This window comes from Falco punctatus (genome assembly GCF_963210335.1).
Source record: "Falco punctatus genome assembly, chromosome: 3".
In the NCBI taxonomy this organism is placed as follows: Eukaryota; Metazoa; Chordata; class Aves; order Falconiformes; family Falconidae; genus Falco; species Falco punctatus.
In genome coordinates this window covers 114,232,421-114,250,085 of record NC_137582.1, presented here as the reverse complement: position 1 = coordinate 114,250,085, position 17,665 = coordinate 114,232,421, and the positions used below count along the sequence as shown (strand labels likewise).

General features: G+C 56.9%; 1 protein-coding gene across 4 annotated transcripts in view; it reads left to right on the top strand.

Moving 5' to 3' along the window:
- PTPRU (protein tyrosine phosphatase receptor type U) overlaps window positions 1-17,665 on the top strand; it is a 71,026-nt gene that overhangs the window by 38,496 nt on the left and 14,865 nt on the right. Inside the window, exons 13-28 of one of the 4 annotated variants that reach the window (XM_080377912.1) lie at window positions 130-166; window positions 667-805; window positions 3,008-3,037; window positions 4,593-4,750; window positions 7,016-7,206; window positions 8,380-8,452; window positions 9,457-9,533; window positions 10,315-10,332; window positions 11,227-11,263; window positions 11,572-11,669; window positions 11,765-11,881; window positions 12,549-12,703; window positions 14,101-14,236; window positions 14,329-14,478; window positions 14,646-14,819; window positions 16,855-16,995. In XM_080377912.1, coding sequence (XP_080234038.1) covers window positions 130-166; window positions 667-805; window positions 3,008-3,037; window positions 4,593-4,750; window positions 7,016-7,206; window positions 8,380-8,452; window positions 9,457-9,533; window positions 10,315-10,332; window positions 11,227-11,263; window positions 11,572-11,669; window positions 11,765-11,881; window positions 12,549-12,703; window positions 14,101-14,236; window positions 14,329-14,478; window positions 14,646-14,819; window positions 16,855-16,995 — 1,731 coding nt within the window. The remainder of the gene's footprint in view (window positions 1-129; window positions 167-666; window positions 806-3,007; window positions 3,038-4,592; window positions 4,751-7,015; window positions 7,207-8,379; window positions 8,453-9,456; window positions 9,534-10,314; window positions 10,333-11,226; window positions 11,264-11,571; window positions 11,670-11,764; window positions 11,882-12,548; window positions 12,704-14,100; window positions 14,237-14,328; window positions 14,479-14,645; window positions 14,820-16,854; window positions 16,996-17,665) is intronic. The other 3 variants (XM_080377913.1, XM_080377914.1, XM_080377915.1) reach the window with 3 other exon arrangements.

The window sequence follows — 17,665 nt, the reverse complement described above, 5'->3', positions numbered from 1 at the left end:
GCAGACTCCCTCAGTTTGGGTGTCAAAGCACCAATGGACCAGCCTTGTGTCCGCCCAGCCTCACTTCGAGCGGGGAGCGGAGTCGCCAGGGTGCTTACCCGACACTGATCCTCCTTTTTTCCTCCATAGGAAACCAGACTGAACTGTGTCCGGATCGCTCGCAAAGGTGAGCCCTCCCTTTCCCAGCTGGTGGGATCCCGCCGAGGCTGCGGACCCGATCCTGCGGCTGCTCTGGCAGTCGGGGCCGTGCCGGTGGGTGCCGTTACCAGCGCTGGCGGTGGTCGGGGTGCGCACGGTGGTTTATTACAGCCCTATCCTGCGCTCATTTTGCACTTTCTTTAGTGTCTGGGTTTTTTCCCTTGGTTGAGTTTTTCCTCCTAATGCCGTTATTGTGGCTGGATGCTGAATCCAGGGATGGACAAGCTTATGTTGGGCGTGATGGAAAGTGGCACAAAGGGACGGTCTCATCCCACAGGAACTGAGAGAGGGTGGTCATGGTGTGGCACTGCAGAGCCCCATAATGTCTCGGTGGAATAAAATATATTCAAGGAGCAATGTGCATCCCACCGGACAAATCCCAGTGTTTTCCTGCCTGATGTTGCCACCCCCTCTCCCCCCCCCAGAGCTGAGCATTGACCCCTCCTGTCTGTCCTTGTCCCCTGGCAGCTGCCTGCAAAGAGAGCAAGCGTCCCCTGGAGGTGTCGCAGCACTCGGAGGAGATGGGCCTGATCCTGGGGATCTGTGCTGGAGGGCTCATCGTTCTGATTATCCTCCTGGGAGCCATCATCGTCATCATTCGGAAAGGGTAAGGCAACCTGGTGTCGTGGCTGGTGCCACCATCCATGCCTTCCTCCCAGCTCAGCCTTTCTCCGCTATCCCAGCCCTAACTGGGAGTTACTGGTGGTGATACCGCTGCGCTGGTCAGACTCCAAACCCTCCCTTGAGCTGTGCCTCCATGTGCTTGTGCATCCTGCTGGGCATGGTGCCCTCCTTGCTCTGTGACACGAGACATGTCAGGAGGCACTGGGGATGCTGGGGCCTGAGGAGCAAAGTTCTGGGGACATCCCTTTGCCCTCAGGGCTCTGGAGCTCTGTTCCACTGGCCCTCTCCCCTGTATTTTTCAATCTTTTGCTTCTTTTTCTGCTGCTTCTCGGTTTTGTGCTGCTCTGTCAGTTCTGCATTGATGGAAATGCTTCTGCTCTGGCCGTGCTGGTGCCCTGCCATGGGGGGTGTTGGGGATGGGGCTGCGCACAGTTCCCATGCATCGGGTTGGCATTCCTGGGGGCAGGGAGGAGGGGAAGGCATTTTCACCGTCACCCTTCTGCTGAGCACCCAGCACCTCCCAGCGCTGGGGGACAGAGCCCTGGGGGTGCTCGCTTCTGGGGTGATGGCTGGAAAAAGAATTTCCATCCATGGCTCTTACCTGGAAAGTGGTGCAGTGTGTCTTGCTGAAATACTCAGGCAGACTCTGGCTCTCATCTTGGGCTCTAGTTCGTTGAGAGTGTTGGGAAGAGCAGCATCCCCCCTTCCTCTGGGGCTGGGCAGGGGGCTGCCGGCGGCTGGGTGCCCTGGTGTGCGGGTGCTCAAACCATCCCAGCTTCTCCTGGGCTTGTTTTAATGGGGAGCCACTGAGCTTCCAGTGAAACGTGAGCAATCCCTTGCTGAGAGCCTCCACCTGGCTCTAAATGAGTCGTTAAGATTTGGGTGCGTGCTGGAGGGGAGGTTTTCCCAGGGCTGATGGTTCCTGGGGACCCCCAAACTGCTCTCCCACCCCCTTGGGGGTCCCCATGCTGGCTGGGGAGCTGAGCGCGGCTGCCGTGGCGGTGGCGGTGGGCTTTCACTTGGGAAGGGAGGAGGGCGAGGGCTTTTGGGGACACTCAGCCCCGGGAGTGCTGGGGATGTGGCCGCTGCGTTTTGCTTGGGTGCAGCGCTCTGGAAAGCAGCTTCTGACGGTGCGGGGCTGGAGGCAGCGCCGAGCTGGAGGGCTCTCGAAGCAGGGGAGAAAGGGCAGCAATTAAATGCCTTCCCCGTGCAGGGATGATGGGAGGAAAGTACGTTAACAGCCAGGGGGGAGAGAAAAATAGCAGGGCACAACCTCAGCCCCTGTAAATCTGCAAAGCTCTTTATGGCTTCGTTCACCCTGAAAGGATTCTTGCTGATTTATGCCAGCTGGAGAAGCAAGGCTGTGGCATCCCTGCACGCTGCAAGGGGTGCAGGACTGGCCCGTGGCTCCCCGCCTGCTGCTGCTCTGGGCAGATGCCTGTGCGTATGGCATCGGATCTGTCCCTGACAGAGCAAGTGGCGGCCGTGCCGATGTATTTTTGATGTATTTTTGGGAGTGACGCTGTGGGTAGGAAGCCGTGAGTGCGGCTGCTGCATTCCCATTGCCAGTGCTGCAGGGCAAGAGGAGGAGGAGGAGGAGCAGCTTTGCTTCAGCATCCCGGGGTGAACCTGTTGAAGGACAAACCAGAACCACAAATCAGACCCGGTGGTGAGGGCCCTGAATTTGGGGCTGTTGGAAAGTGGGACAAGCTTATAAGTCTTCTCCAGAGCGTTTTGCTGGAAAAACACCGATGTGGTGGAAGGGCCATGCACCCCTGGAATACGCTTGCCCCTAATAAATAGTGCACTGGAAGCATGATGTCCTGACCCTGCTTCTCCCCCTGGGGCTGCCCGGCCCCTAGCTGGCTCCCTGGGGATGCCCTATATTTTGGATACATTTGCTGTTCAGCCTTAAAACTTGTGGAATAACCCCTTGGACAACGGTACTATGGACACCCCGCTGCTGGTGCGGGGACTGAGGTCACCCTGAGAGCCGGTGCTTGGGCCCTGCTGCCGGGATGCCGGCTCCTGCCCGGAGTAAATACGGATGCAAAAGGGGAGCCGGGTTTCTTTACGGTGCATTTAATTTTATGGCAGCCGAGTTGCCCTGTAACCCCCCTTCCCTATGCTGGAGAAAAGCTGCTTATGCAATTTCTGCTGTTCTCTTTGTTTGCATGCTTGCCAGGAGGAACTACTATTCTTATTCCTATTACCCGTAAGTAATTGTCATTCTTTTTCTCCTTCACCCTTCCTCTCGGCCGCCCCCCTTGTCCTGCTGCTCCAACAAGTCCTTTTCTCTGCTGAGTACATTTTAAAGGCCTCTTTGGCTCGGGGAAAATAATGCTGCTGAGCTCGTTAGACTAAAGACAGCATAAAGGGAAAGGGTCAGTGACTCTGGCTTGAATTCTGGATTTTGGCAGCATCCCAGCCCCTCCAAGATCTGACATGGGCTTGGGTCCCCTGTTCGTCCTTCCCCTGGTTTAATCCCTGCTCTGGGTTTTGGGAGCCTGATGGTGCCTCTCAAAAACACTCAGTTGGGGTTTTTTTGCCTGAATGTCTTGGATTTGGGGTGTGAGGTTTGGTTCTAGCGAGAGCTCCTGGGCTTTCCCAGCATCTTCATTAGGTGCCTAACAGGCACCTTGCGTGGGGGGGAAAAAGCCTCCCTGGTGGGTGCTGAGCACATGTGCGGTTAGCCTGTCCCTTGGGATGGATTTGGCCCCCAGGCATGGTTTTAGATTCATAGAATTACATATTATTGTGATTTGTGGTGGGCATTATCTGTTCATGCAGGCTTTGAAAAAAAGAAGATGGTCCCAAATGAAAATTCATAGAATCACAGAGGGCTTTGGGTTGGGAGGGACCTTTACAGGCCACCTAGTCCAGCCCCCTGCAGTGAGCAGGGGCATCTTCAACTGGATCAGGATGTTCACAGCCCCATCCAGCCTGACCCTTGAACGTTTCCAGGGGATGGGGCATCTACCACCTCCCTGGGCAACCTGTGCCACCATTACACCACCCTCATCATAAAAAAAATTTCTTCCTTCTGTCTGGTCTGAATCTTCCCTCTTTTAGTTTCAAACCATTACCCTTTGTCCTGTTGCTACAGGCGCTATTAAAGAGTCCATCCCCGTCGTTCTCCTACAACCCTCCTTTACCTACCGTAAGGCAGCAGTAGGGTCTCCCCGATGCCTTCCCTTCTCCAGGCTGAACAACCCCAGCTCCCTCAGCCTGTCCCCGCAGGAGCAGCATTCCAGCCCTCTCCCCCTTCGTGTGGGTCCCCCTGGACCCGCTCCGGCAGTTCCCCATCTGCCCTCTGCTTCTTGCGCTCACACCATGCAGTGCGGCGATGCGCCTGGCGCGTTGGATGACCAGCGAGGTGGTGCGGAGCGAGGGGTGGGTGATGCCTGGGGAAATGGGGCTGGGGGAGAGCTGGGGCAGACCTGTGCGGGGCCAGGCAGCCAGGGAGAGCCTTTGCTGGCACAAGGAGCGCTCCCGGCTGTGCCAGCCGCTGGGTGTTTTGGGGAGGGGATGGGAGGGCACGTTGAGGATGAGCAGCTGGACTTGCTGCAGCCAGTGGGAGCTGACCCATGTGTGTGACCAGCTTGGGGCACCAGAAGAGCAAAGCATGCTGATAGCTGATGGAAGTAATCCATCCTGCTCCCTGAAATAATCCGAGCCCTGTAGCTTTGGGGGGGCATCTTACAGCACCGCTGGGTCAGCCCTCCTTACCTGCGCTTCTTCCCCCTCCTCCCCTTTGCGTCCCCCTGTAGAAAACCCGTCAACATGACCAAAGCGACCATTAACTACCGCCACGAGAAGACGCACATGATGAGTGCCATCGACAGGAGCTTCACCGACCAGAGCACGCTGCAGGAGGACGAGCGCCTGGGGCTCTCCTTCATGGACACCCACAACTACAGCAACCGAGGTGAGGACAGGGACCCGCGGCGTCCCCCTGCCCCCATCCAGCTGCAGCGAGGGTCCTCGGTGATTCCTAAATATCCCCAAAACAGCTGAAACATTTATCCGAGGCTCAGTAGCAGGCATTGAATCTGATATGTGTGGGATGTTGCAGGCTTTTCCCTGCTCTGCATAAACCTCCAAGGACATTGATCTCATTGGTGTCTGTAGGAGCTTTTTTATCATCCAGGCTTTGCTGAAGGAAATTGAGCTGGGTCTCGGTCTCTGCATCTCAACCTCTTGAAGCAGAGAGCTGAGCTGCTGGCTGGGAGGGTTGAGGCCATTTGTGGGCTCAAACGCTGGCTGCAGCCCCCCGGAGCTGGGTGAACCCCAACTCTTCGCTTATGCCGAGGCTGAAAGCTTTGCACCAGCCTTCACCCCGCACACCTGACGTGGCTCTGCTCCGCGGTGTTCTGCACAGTCCTGGCCTTTGAAGGGTTAAAAGAGCCACAGTGTTCGCATCAGAGGGAGGCTGATAATTTAACACCCACTGGAGTATGCATCTCTGTGCTGATTTAGTTGTAAAATAACTCGTTGGATGCCCCAGATTCAACCATATGCTAATAACATCTGTTACAGTAACTTCAAGATGCTGCTTACACACGGCTCTTCTCCGCCGGCTGCGGGATTAATACGTTTCGCAGCATTGTCTCACGGATAATGGAAGCCCAGAGGGCAAACTTTTCCTCCTCTTAATACATCTGGCTAGGTGTATTACTTGTTGGTTGCCGTCCTCAACATGCCCAAAGGCTGATGGGTCTCTGAGCGGGGACTGCTGGCCCTCGGTTTCTTCAGGGAAGGGGCTGTGGGGCCGCATCCTGCTCCCACCTGTGTGCTGGCTCTGTTGCTGGCTGCTACTCATCCCTCTGCTTGGTAGAGGAGGAGATGCGGGGAGCTTGGGTTCTCTGCCACAGCTGGGTCAGCCACTGCCTGCCTATAAGCATCGTTAATTAACGAAGGTAAATGAGCAGGCTGCTCCGTGAGCAGCTGGGGGCTGTTCCCCACCATGCCTCAGTTTCTTTGCACTTAAAAGATGTCACTAATCCTTCTTACAGAAACCCAGGTGGGTCCTCGGTGTGTGGCTCCATGGAGCTGTCAGCATCTTGCAGACTCGTGGATTTAATTTCTCTTAAAACCCAGTGGCCAGTGCACCCGTCAGCCACGCCGTGGGGTGCAGCATGGCTCTCCCATGTTGTCCCGTTGGTTCAGCCACGTGCTGGCAGCCTGGGAGGGAGATGTTTCTGGTTGCAAAGGTTGCAGCATCGTCTCCTTAGGGGCTGCGATGCCTGATGGAGACCGTGCTCTGTGCATGTGCTGCGCCCATGTTGCACCCGTGTTGCACCCACACTGCACCCGTGTTGCACGAGCAGCCGGGAGGCGCATCAGGGGGCGAGGAGCTGCTCCTTGCATTCAAGCAGATCAAAACCACCAAGCCTGGGAGCTTTGCGAGGGGGGATGTCAAGGGCGATTTTCAGAAGTGTTGTTAGGGGAAAGTGTACCCAGGATGCACTGTCTTGCAAAGCTGCTTCCCAGCAGTGTGGGGACAGCATTCCAGGCTGGCTGCTGCAGGATCCGTGCCTGCCACATCTCGGGGAGCTGTTGGAGTGTGTCAGGTTTTGTGCAGACCCAGATTTCAAGATCGGGTGTGGGACCTTCCCCTGATAAATGTAGGTGAGGTCTTAGTCTGGTTCTGCTGGTAATTACACAGCAAAGGCATAAAGCAGGTAAATACTGCATAAACTCCCCAATTAAACAGCAGCGAGCTCCGTTCGTGTCAGTGCTAGGAATATGGCACCGGTATCTAGGAGTGAGGAAAACTAACTGTTAAGCTGGGCTGGAGACTTTGGCAATGTGATTTTTCAAGTTAGGACTTTGTGTGAATATTTGGGCACGTAGCTCTTACTTGTCTGCAGGGGAGTTAATTGTTCCAGTAGGTGGGAAATAAGTTTATTAATCCCCTTAAGATCTTGCCCACTGATTTCTAAGAGATCTGCTGTGGTCCTAAAAGGCTGTAATGGGTATTTTCAGCTTTGTGGTATGGGAAGCGCTGCGGAGAGCAGAGGGGTGTCTGGGCTGCTTGTGGTGCCTGGAGAGGGTCTGGCTGCAGTACCGTCATCCCCTGGGGATGTTTCCAGGTGCCCTGTCACCCCTCTGTGGGTGCTGGGAGGTGATGGGGATGCAGTCTAAGGCTTTGCTCTCCTGATGGCCCCTGGTTCTCCCTCTGCTTCTGCAGGTGACCAGCGCAGCAGCGTGGTCAATGAGTCCAGCAGCCTGCTGGGGGGCTCCCCCCGCCGCCAGTGCGGCCGCAAAGGGTCCCCATATCACACTGGGCAGCTCCATCCTGCCGTGCGGGTGGCAGATCTCCTCCAGCATATCAACCAGATGAAGACAGCAGAAGGCTACGGCTTCAAGCAGGAGTATGAGGTGGGAACATCTTGTGCTGGTGTCTTGGGGAGGGTGGGAGGTAGGCTGGAGAAGGTGGCGCGGGTAGGACCCCTGTGCAGGGAGCAGATGCTGCAGACCTGGAGCTGCAATGCTCTGGACAGCAGGAGCTGGAGCTCACAGCATCCTGGGCAGGCGTTAGCAGCACGTGGGGTGTCCCTGGGTCTGGATCAAATCTCTGGTCCTGGCAGCTCAGGATTTAATCATCAGCCAAGCCAGTCCTGCCAGCCCACACCTCTCCTGTCCGCAGTGCATCATCCCCTCTCTCCTGCAAGAGCCGGGGATGCGTCTCCCATTCTCAGGTCCTCCTGGGCACCACGATCTTGTGTTCTGCTGCTCTCCAGCACGCTTGTCCTGTGATAAGCATGGCCATAGCCTAAGGACAAGCAAGTCCTCTAGAGTCTGGCAGCTCCCAAGACCGTGCAGACCCTAGGGAGAGGATGCGGGAGAGAGAGGGGGTGATCCCAGGGGAGGGAAGTCCCCCCCGAGGGTCCATCCCACCTCACTGGGCCAGAGCGCTTGTAACGGAGCACACCATTCCCCATGTCTACTGCAGCACACCCAACAGAGTTGATTCCTGACTCCTCGGTGTCCCACAGGTCTGGCGATTGAAATTTCCCAGTGAGAATACTGTTTAATGCTTGGTTGTTTCAAGTGCAGGAGCTTTCCCTTCCCCCCCCCCCCCCCGCCTTTCATGTATTGGACAAACCAGGGCTTGCTATAATCATTAGTGCTCCTTGAAAAGCTGCTATATGTTCTTGGAACTAGTCATTTGAAAGCACTCAGATATTATGGGAGGGGAGAAAACATGTAATTTCCTTCCACTTTCCTCCTCTTACGCCGATCTATGAATACTACTGTTATTATACACAAACCTATTCTGTGCTGGGGAGAGAAAGGGGCTGGGGAGGTTTAGAAAAAAACCAAAACCTCGAAAAAAAACCAGGCTGTCTATAATTTGCTGGAAAATGGGGCATGTTGTGGATGCAACAGAAACGTGTAGCTGGCAGAGCGTGCCATGGAGGTGGAGCTGGGGCTGCAGGACCCAGGTGCTGGGGTGGAGGGACCACCCTGTCTGCCCTGCTCCCCAGGCTGGTGCTGGGGGGGACCCCACAGTCGTGCCCTTGGGTCGTGATGACCATCCTTTCCTTACAGAGTTTCTTTGAAGGCTGGGATGCTTCGAAGAAGAAAGACAAGACCAAAGGGAGACAGGATCATGTGTCGACATGTGAGTGCCATTAGCAGAGGCTTAGATGCCCCAAGCAGCTTGAAAAACCTTCTGAAGGGCTTTGGGCCTTTTTTTGGTAGATGTGTGGTCCATGGCAAGAATAAACTGGTGGGGTTTGTTTGGTCAAGAGTAGCAGAAGGGTCCTTGCTCAGTGCTGGGGTCCCAGACCGAGAGCTTCTGTTGGGCATTGGACACCAGAGCAAACAGGAGGGCTGGAACTGCATTACTCTTAAGGATGGGACATCTTGGGGTGATGATAACATCACTATGATATTCTGGTTGGTGCTGGAAGGCCCCAGATAACCTGGGGTGTGTTTTCTTGTATGGACTTAGAAACTACAGCCCTGCCTTGGTGGGGATGTGCAGGATGAGACAAAGGGGTTGAATGGTGAGTTGTTAGGACAGCAGATTGGGAAGGGGCTTGACCCCACCAGAGAAAGGATGCTCCTCGCCAGCTCCCGCCAGTCAGTTTGGCACAGCCGCTTTGCTTCCTGCTTCATCTCCAGTGATGTTCTTGCTGAATGGAAGCACCAAGCCTGGCGCTCCAGGACCTCTGGTGCGGACAAAGCATGCAGGAGGTAGAGAGCAACTTCATCCCTTCCACTGCAGCATTGTCTGGGGCTGAGGTGGGCACTGGAGGTTGGACAGAGCTTTCTGCTCGCCTGTCTGGGCTCTGGCCATCCTGGTGCCCTGCCAGGGAGGATGGCAGGATGCTGGAGGGTGGGTGCTCTCTGTCTTTGGCAGGACTGGGCAGAGGTCAGGGAGATGCTGCGCTGACAGCTGCTCACCCGTGTCCCTGCTGGTCTAAACCACCATCTTTGGGAAGACCCCCACCAGTTTGTATTGATTGCTCCTGAGCATGTCCCACCTGCCTGCATTTTGCAGATTCCTGGTGCAAAACAATTGCAAAGGGCACCTAGGAGCCCTGGGACATGGGGGGTGACGCGCTGTCCCCGTGCTTGCCCGCCCAGGGGCTGATAGTCCCTTCTCCCCTTGCTCTCCAGATGACCGTCACCGAGTGAAGCTGCACCCGCTGCTGGGTGATCCCAACTCGGACTACATCAATGCCAACTACATCGATGTAAGTAGGGACAGTGCCTGTCTCCGTGGGGGGTCTAGGCTGGAACAGCAGCTTCTTGTGGACCCTGTGGACTGTCAGGGTCTGTCCAGCGTCTGGAGGAGCTTAGACAGCCCGGAATGGGTTGATCTGTGCATTCCTGAGACACGCCATGAAGAGCCTGCCTGATTTATTTATGTTCTTTTCATGTTCGGTTTCTGCTTGCTGTGTCCCTCCTGTCTGTGCTCCGCTCTGTCCCTCCTTTCTCATCCCCTCTCTCCTCCCCTTTTCCATCCTCTCTTCTCCCTTCACCTGCTCTCGTGTCCGTAGCGCTCCCTCCCTCCCTGCTGGGTGGAGGATGCAGAGGCTGAGGGGACCAGCTAGGGCCTCACACCGGGATACCTGGGTCTTCCCAGTGCACGTGAGTCTGGGCAGAGCTGGGCCCTGGTGTCCTCTGAGAGCAACGTCCCCCCCAGCGATGTTCCCTGCCAGCAGTGCGGAGACCAGGGAAGGTGCAGGGACGCTCCGCCGAGCGCAGGCTCGAGCAAATCCCACTCTTCCCACCTGCTTGGAGGACGTCGTTTATCAGTGGTGGCCTGATGCCACCGCGATGGGTTCCCTGTGCCCAAGCTGCATCCCTGTGCCTATCCCCTGTCCCCATGTGTCCTTTCTCCCCTGTGGCTGTCCAGCTGTCCATGCCCTGCTCCGGGGCAGGTGTTCTAACTTGGCTCTTGATTTCTGCCTCACTAATGTCTCTGTCTCTGATCTTTTTCTCTTAAACCTGTGTCCCAACGGGATCATTAAGATTCGGATAAACCGAGAAGTAAGTAGATGGTTCCCCTCTCCTCTCTGCTCCTGTGTCCTCCCAGGCGTCATACTGGGCAGCATGCTGTTAAATAGCATCAGGGAGAGGCAGTCTGGGAAAATCTGTGGATAAACTTGGGTATGGTCCAGGGAAGGGGAGAGCGAGCTCTCCATGGCACGTCCTCCCTGGGGTGATGGAGGGCAGGGCCTGTGTGCTCGGAAGAAGGGCTGAATTCAGCCTACAGAAGTGCCCCGTGAAAGGACCCACGGTGGATGGAGAAGCCACCACCACCTCCATGCATGTGATGTGGCTTAACTCTGTTGGGCCCATGGTCAAGGTTGTGGGACGCTGGGTCTCCGGTCCCTTTGGCAGTTGGCAGTGGTCTCGCTGGGATGTGCTCTTTGGGGTGGTACGTCCCTGTGAAGAGTTGGGAACGGCCCCAGTAAGCAGCTGGCATGAAGGAGGGGAATGGGGCGGTCACTCAGCACCGTGGGGCTGTTGCAGGATTGGGGTATCATTAGCGGGGCTCTCATGGTGGTGGTGCCGTGCTCGGCCCCGGTGTGGTGGCAGCAGGAGCTGGGATTGAACTAGTGGACCCCAGGATGCCAGCTGGGAGCTGCTGGGGACTTTGGTGCAGAAGATCGCTGAGAGCTGGCGTTACACGAGCCCTTCGCGGGCTGTGGGGTGTGCGCCCTCCCGGGACAGGCTGCGCTGGGTGCCAGGTGGCTGCTGAGCCTCCTCCTCCTCCTGCAGCGGTGGGTGGCACTGCGCCGGTGGCCGGGACCTGGCCTGACAGATGTGGGGAGTCGCTACTAATTGGGTGACTGTGAGACATTTTAGGGGGCTGTGGCCCAGCTCCTGAGTGTCCAGTGTCCCCCCAGCTGGTGACCGAGGTCTCTGCTTCCCTTGCAGGGCTACCACAGGTCCAACCACTTCATAGCCACACAAGGTGAGCTGCCCCTCCCTCCTCCCCTTCCTTCTCGGCCAGTGGGTCAGCAGCTCCCGATTCCATTCCCACTGGGATTTAACCTTGTGTGGGCAAGGGAGGCAGGAGCGGGCCAGTTTGGGGGGCAGCAATGTGGAGCATTGGTCCCCCACGGCACCGCACATCCCGGGGCAGATGGGTGCTTCCAGCGCTGCGTTGGTGCTGGTGCTGCCGGCCTGGGAGGGGATGGGCAGTGGTACCGCGGCGCTGCCGGGGCTGGGTTCTGCTGGCCGTGCCCATCCAGCCCCTGTGGCCTTTGCTTCGTCCTGCAGGGCCCAAGCAGGAGATGGTGTATGACTTCTGGCGCATGGTGTGGCAGGAACACTGTTCCAGCATCGTGATGATAACCAAGCTGGTGGAGGTGGGCCGGGTAAGGACCCCATCCCATCCCTCTCTCTCCGGGCTCTGGCTCTGCCAGAAGCCTCCTTCACAGAGCCTACACCCCTTCCTGTCCTCCCCTTGCAGGTGAAATGCTCCAAATACTGGCCGGATGACTCCGAGATGTATGGGGACATCAAGATCACCTTGGTGAAGTCGGAGACGTTGGCCGAGTATGCTGTCCGCACCTTCGCTCTCGAGAGGGTACGGTCCTGCTGGCCATGCCCTGCCCTCACAGGGAGAGAACCAGCCGCTCTGGGCATCTCCAACCATCGCTAGATTGGCATTTACCAGTACCCTATTTATTTACCCCAAAATGGGGCTTTCAGCCCTGGTTCTGAACTCCAGGGATGATGGTAGCTTCTTCCTTTGCCTTTTCCCTGGCTCTGTGCCCTCTGCCGGGGCGAGCAGCTCAGCCCCGCTCTGGTTTCAGCAGTGAGTGAGTATTTAATTTCCATGTGAGCACCATGTAAATGTGGCAGAGGTGAAGGATGCTTTTTTTCCTCCGTGCTGGAGCGCAGGTTATGCGGCCATTACTCTGCGGCACGGTACCTGGGGATGGAGCCGGTGCGATTTACCCCTTACCTACAGGAATGTGAAATTACTGTCTAGTTATAGGGCAAGTAACAAAGATGCGTGTAGAATGAGACCTGTGGTTGCTGCCACCTCCTCCTTTTCCTCCTTAGCTGATTTTTAACCCTCTTGCAGTCAAGGAGGAGGGAGCTGTGGGGCTGCCAGAGTGGCTGCCCACTGTGTGGTCTCTCTGGCTGGATGCTGAGCTGGCGAGATCATGGACTCCCAAGAAAATCAAGTGTTTGGGTGGCTTTGTCCTCCCTGTGCGCCCTCACTCCATCTCACCCTTCCCTTGCAGCGGGGCTACTCGGCCCGGCACGAGGTGAAGCAGTTCCACTTCACGTCATGGCCCGAGCATGGTGTCCCCTACCATGCCACCGGGCTGCTGGCCTTCATCCGCAGGGTGAAGGCATCCACGCCGCCCGACGCTGGCCCCATCGTCATCCACTGCAGGTACGTGCGTGGCCGTGGGGCAGAGCCAGCTGTGGGGGGAGCATCTGCCTCTGGGGTGGGGTTTGGGGGGGGTATGGGTGGCCCTGGAGGGGAGCACGGTGTGTCTTAGGTGGGTGCTCAGCTTCTGGCTCTGAGTGATGTTAAAAGCTCCAAATGATGTTAAAATACTCAGCAGGGAGATGCAAAAATGTGTAATTTGGGTTCACAGCAAGGGCAGGCACCAGGGCTGATGGCATGGGGTTGGATGTCCCTCTGCGATGGCATCCAGCTGTAAAGTGGCACCACCAGGCTGGTGGCAGCAGGTCCCAGGGGGCAAACATGGAGCAGCACGTTTTGGGGGGCTGTCCCAGCACCCCTTACTGATGACACAGCTCTCTTGACCACTGCTGGTGGTCAGGATGTTGGGTCTGACCGATGGGAGAGGTGAGGAGTGACAGCAGGACAGCCCGGCGGGGCTCAGCCACCAGGACCCCAGAGCTGGGAGGACGCCAGTGGCACATCTGAGTGGCAGCAGTGGCTTTCTGTCCCCTGAGCGGGCGTCCCCACGCAACAAGTTAATGGCTCTTCCTCTGCTGGGCAAACAAGGAGGAGCTGATGAGCAGGAGGGATTTTTATTTTATTTGATTTCTCCCTGTCAACTGCCTCATCAGTATTCATTCACTGACAACAGTGAGTGTGGTTAGTGCCCGTAGCCTGTAATCAGTGATAATCACGATGAGTGATTCATCAGCCCAAGAAATTAGTATTTAGCTGGAAAAGACTTTGTAGGAAAGGAGTCAGGGGGAGCAGTTCTGTTCCTGACGTGTCGCGGGGGGCTTGCAGCATTGAGAGGTCTTCCGCTGTAAGTCCAAGCATGCCAGGATTTGGGAGCTGCTGGGTTGTCTGGCTCTGGGCATCCTGCTGGGCTCAGCCTTAACCTGAGGGTCTCCCCTGGGGGGGATTTGGACCCACTGTGTGCCAGGGGTGCCTCCCTGTACTCCTGGGGCTTGGTACTGAGCATCCTCCTCACCCCTTTTGGGCAGGGCGTCCTGGAGGACTGTCAGCACTCTGGTGGTTTAGCTGCAGCTTTTGTTGCAAAAAAGCACGTGGTTTGCTGTCCTACGGTAAAAATGCACCGCAGGCGTGGGTGCCCACAGCCTGACCACGGCACAACCCCCAGCCGCTGCAGGGGTGTGTCTGGGCAGGTGGTTTAAGGCAAAACTGGGCTTCGGTTCCGAAGGTGTGTGAGGTCCTGGCTGCCCTGCCTGGACCCCCGCTGCCCCCACGTTCATAGGCGGGGACCGTACCTCGAGCCCTCACGCACACAGACCTTGCTCTGTGCCCTCTGGCATCTTGGGCTGCATGTGGATGCTGTGCAGACTGGGAGTGTTTGCTGTGTTTTCCTCCTCCATCCCCAGTGCTGGTACGGGGAGAACAGGCTGCTACATCGTCCTGGACGTTATGTTGGACATGGCTGAGTGCGAGGGTGTTGTGGACATCTACAACTGCGTGAAGACCCTGTGCTCACGGAGGATCAACATGATACAGACGGAGGTGAGCGGGTGTCAGGGACAGCTGGGGACATGTGGGGGCCGCTGTCACCAGCATGTTGCGGAGGCTCAGCCCTCTCCCCTCCCCCCTGAAAGGAGCAGTACGTCTTCATTCACGACGCCATCCTGGAAGCCTGCCTGTGCGGGGAGACCAGCATCCCTGCCAGCGAGTTCAAGCCCACCTACAAGGAGATGGTGAGGATAGAGCCGCAGAGCAACTCCTCGCAGCTGCGGGAGGAGTTCCAGGTGAGCGGCCCCAAAACCTCTGCATCCCCCCGCAGAAACACCCCCTTGCTCCTCACCCTCCCAGTGCCCACCGCTGCCTGCAGCAGCAGGCTGTGGCGAGCAGCAGGCAGGGGATTTGGCCCCGGTGGAGGCAGGAGGGGAGCTGAGGGGAGCACCTGTGCCTGCAGACCCTCAACTCGGTGACTCCCCACCTGGACGTGGAGGAGTGCAGCATTGCCCTCCTGCCCCGCAACCGGGAGAGGAACCGCAGCATGGACGTCCTGCCGCCCGACCGATGCCTTCCCTTCCTCATCTCCGTGGATGGAGACAGCAACAACTACATCAACGCGGCCTTAACTGATGTGAGCGTGGGGGGGGGGGGGAGGGGCTGGCTTCCCCTGTCTTGGGCTGCTTTTCACAGCAAAACCCCACTCGGTTTGAATTTTGTGGCCTCGTTCTGTGCAAGGGCGTCAAGGCACGTGGCAGCTGTGGGGGTGGGGAGGAAGGGCTGGGACTGGTGTAGCGGGGTGCTTCACCCCTTTTGTATAGCAGCATCTTGTTTGTCTCGAAAGAGCTTTTCACCTGCTCTCACGAGCTGTGTGCAAAGGGTCTTCATTTATTTTGTGGTGATAGTGGAGCACAGGAGGGGTTGGTAGCATTAAGGTGCCCCATGTGCTGCCAGCGCTCTGGTGTGCATCCTCCCGGGGCAATCCAGGGGGCTCTGAGCTGCTCCCAGCACCGCCGTGCATCCCTCCCATGCAGTCAGAAAGGGCACCTGCAGTAGCAAAGCTGTGCCCTACCTGCTGACAACCGCAGAGCAGAGACGATGCTGCAGCCTCCGAGTCCGCCCTGAGCGATGGGCCATTTGCCACCAGAGCCACTTTCCTCTCCTGGAAGCGAGCCGGGGTGCTTTGCACGGGCAGCGCTGAGCCCTGCTGCGCCCCGGGCACCTTCCCTGAACCCTCCTGCTCGCAGCTGAGCCCTGCATTTTTACCCCACGGGTGATTTATCACATTGCATCTTTGTGCAGATCTCATCTCCCCGATACTTGCTCTTGCAGCAAAAAGCAGTTTGTAAAGCGGAGGAGCTGCACCCATTGGGCTGCAGGCTTTGGCTACCGTGGGATGGGAGCTTTGTTTTCAGCTTGCTTGCTGTTTGCATATCTATTTTATTTTTATACCTCACTGAGCCTCCCTTAATCTCTGCTACAAGGTCAGAGAATAAAAATTTTTTTATAGACAGAAAAAGCCTTTTGGATGAAATTCTTGCTGAAGGGATAAAACCCATTTCCTTCTTTTGAGGAGGGAAAATAAAAAAAGTCTCAATTTCTTTAAGTGCCAAAGTGGTTTGCTTAGTCGTTCTGTCCATCTGTCAGATTAAATTGGTCTGTGCTGCCCATCACTGGTGCCGAGCGCTGTGCCGATGCTGGAGGAGCCGCGTTGCTCCATGCCGGCTGCTGTCATTTACAGTGGTGCCCAAGGTCTGCGGTGCCATGGCAAACCTGCTGCACACCTGGTGAGCTCTCCCCTCGCCCTGCTGCTGCCGTTGCCCTCCTCGAGGGTGGAGAGCTCTCTCCACCGCCCCATGGACAGGGCAGGAGGAAAGGTCCAGTAAAGGCATTTCCAGGAGCTAAATGAGGGGTTTTGCAGCAGCCAGGGGACTCCCTGTTAGCGGAGAGCTGTGCTAATTCGCAGGCGCAGAACATTTTCTGCTCTGTTCCCGTATCTGAAGAGGCTTGAGCTAAAGTGTGTAAATTGAAAAGTCTGATTGATGCAGCGTTGAGCTAAGCTGTGGGCTCCCAGTCCCTTGGCAAGCCAGTGTCAGGATGGCCCAGGGTACAAATCTCGATCGAAGCACAAATGAGAAATACAATAATCATCTTCCCTCCCTCCCCGGCCCCTTTCTTTCTTGTAGTTTTTAGGGATCTTTTGCTTAGGGGTTTCCTTTTCTCCCCCCAAAAACACTGAGCCCATGTCAATGCTTGTCTCCGCTGCTCTCGGTGCCCAGCGGTGTTGGGGCACTGTGGGGGGGGTGATGCTGTGGGTGATGGTTTCATTCAGCCCAGAGCTGGGGGCTGGGGCCACCTTGCAGCCACGGCTTCTGCTTGTTCTTGGCTCAAAGGTGGCATCTTTTCCCTGGTCGTTGTACAAACCGCCCTTCCCTGTGAGAGCGGGGAGCCAGCACTTTCATCCTGACTGAGAGCAGGGAAGGCTCAGACCTGGTGTTACAGAATCTCCCCAGCACCAGGGCATGGAGGGACTGAGGCTGTGCCAGGGAGGCCAGCTCTGCTCCAGCACGGAGATGACTTTGGTGCCCCTCATCTCCTGGCTTTTTGTGGGGTGCGATAGCAATGAATTCAGCGCTGTCCTTAATGGTGCTTGTCTTCCGTCTCTGCAGAGCTACACCAAGAGCGCTGCCTTCATCGTCACCCTGCACCCGCTGCAGAACACCACCACCGACTTCTGGCGGTTGGTGTACGACTACGGCTGCACCTCCATTGTCATGCTCAACCAGCTCAACCAGTCCAACTCTGCCTGGGTGAGTGCTGCCGCCCTGGGGACCGCACCAGCCCCGCGGGTGGCCTTGTCCTGCTCTGTCCCCACCGCCTTGGCAGTACCGCCACCCTTGCCTTGCTCGCTCAGCTCCTTCTTCTCTGCAAGGGGAGACGGGACTGGCTGCAGCAGCCAGTATTTATCCCCTGTAAGCAGAGGGCTGGCCAGCTGGAACCAAAGATGCGTTCAGCAGCAAACCAGCCTCCCGGTGTTGCATTGGTGTTGTGTTGCCATTGCTTCCCTGTACCCTAATCTTTGTGGATGACCCAGGGAGATACGAGGTTGATGACAAGTATAACCTTGTCATTATAAATAACTGGTTTTTATCCTCCTTTTACAAAGGGGACACTGAGGCACAGGGGATTCCTGCTTTCATCTTCCGAGGGCACCGGTGGCTTGTGAAGGCTGCTTTATAAATCAGCCTGCTGTAAAGGAGCTGGTCCTGCGGGTTTTATGGTGTGGTGGGATGTGCAAGTCTGCCAGGCTGGAGGAGGGGTGTCACCTGGGGGAGAGGGGACAGAAGCCAGGGAGTCGGGGGCCATGCTTAGCCTCACCTCGCTTCGCCCTCCCGGTGCATTGCTCCCAGGGGGATGCCTCGAGCACCTTTGCTGCCAGCAGAGTGGATGTAAAAGTCTGCTACAGGTCTGTAATGTTAA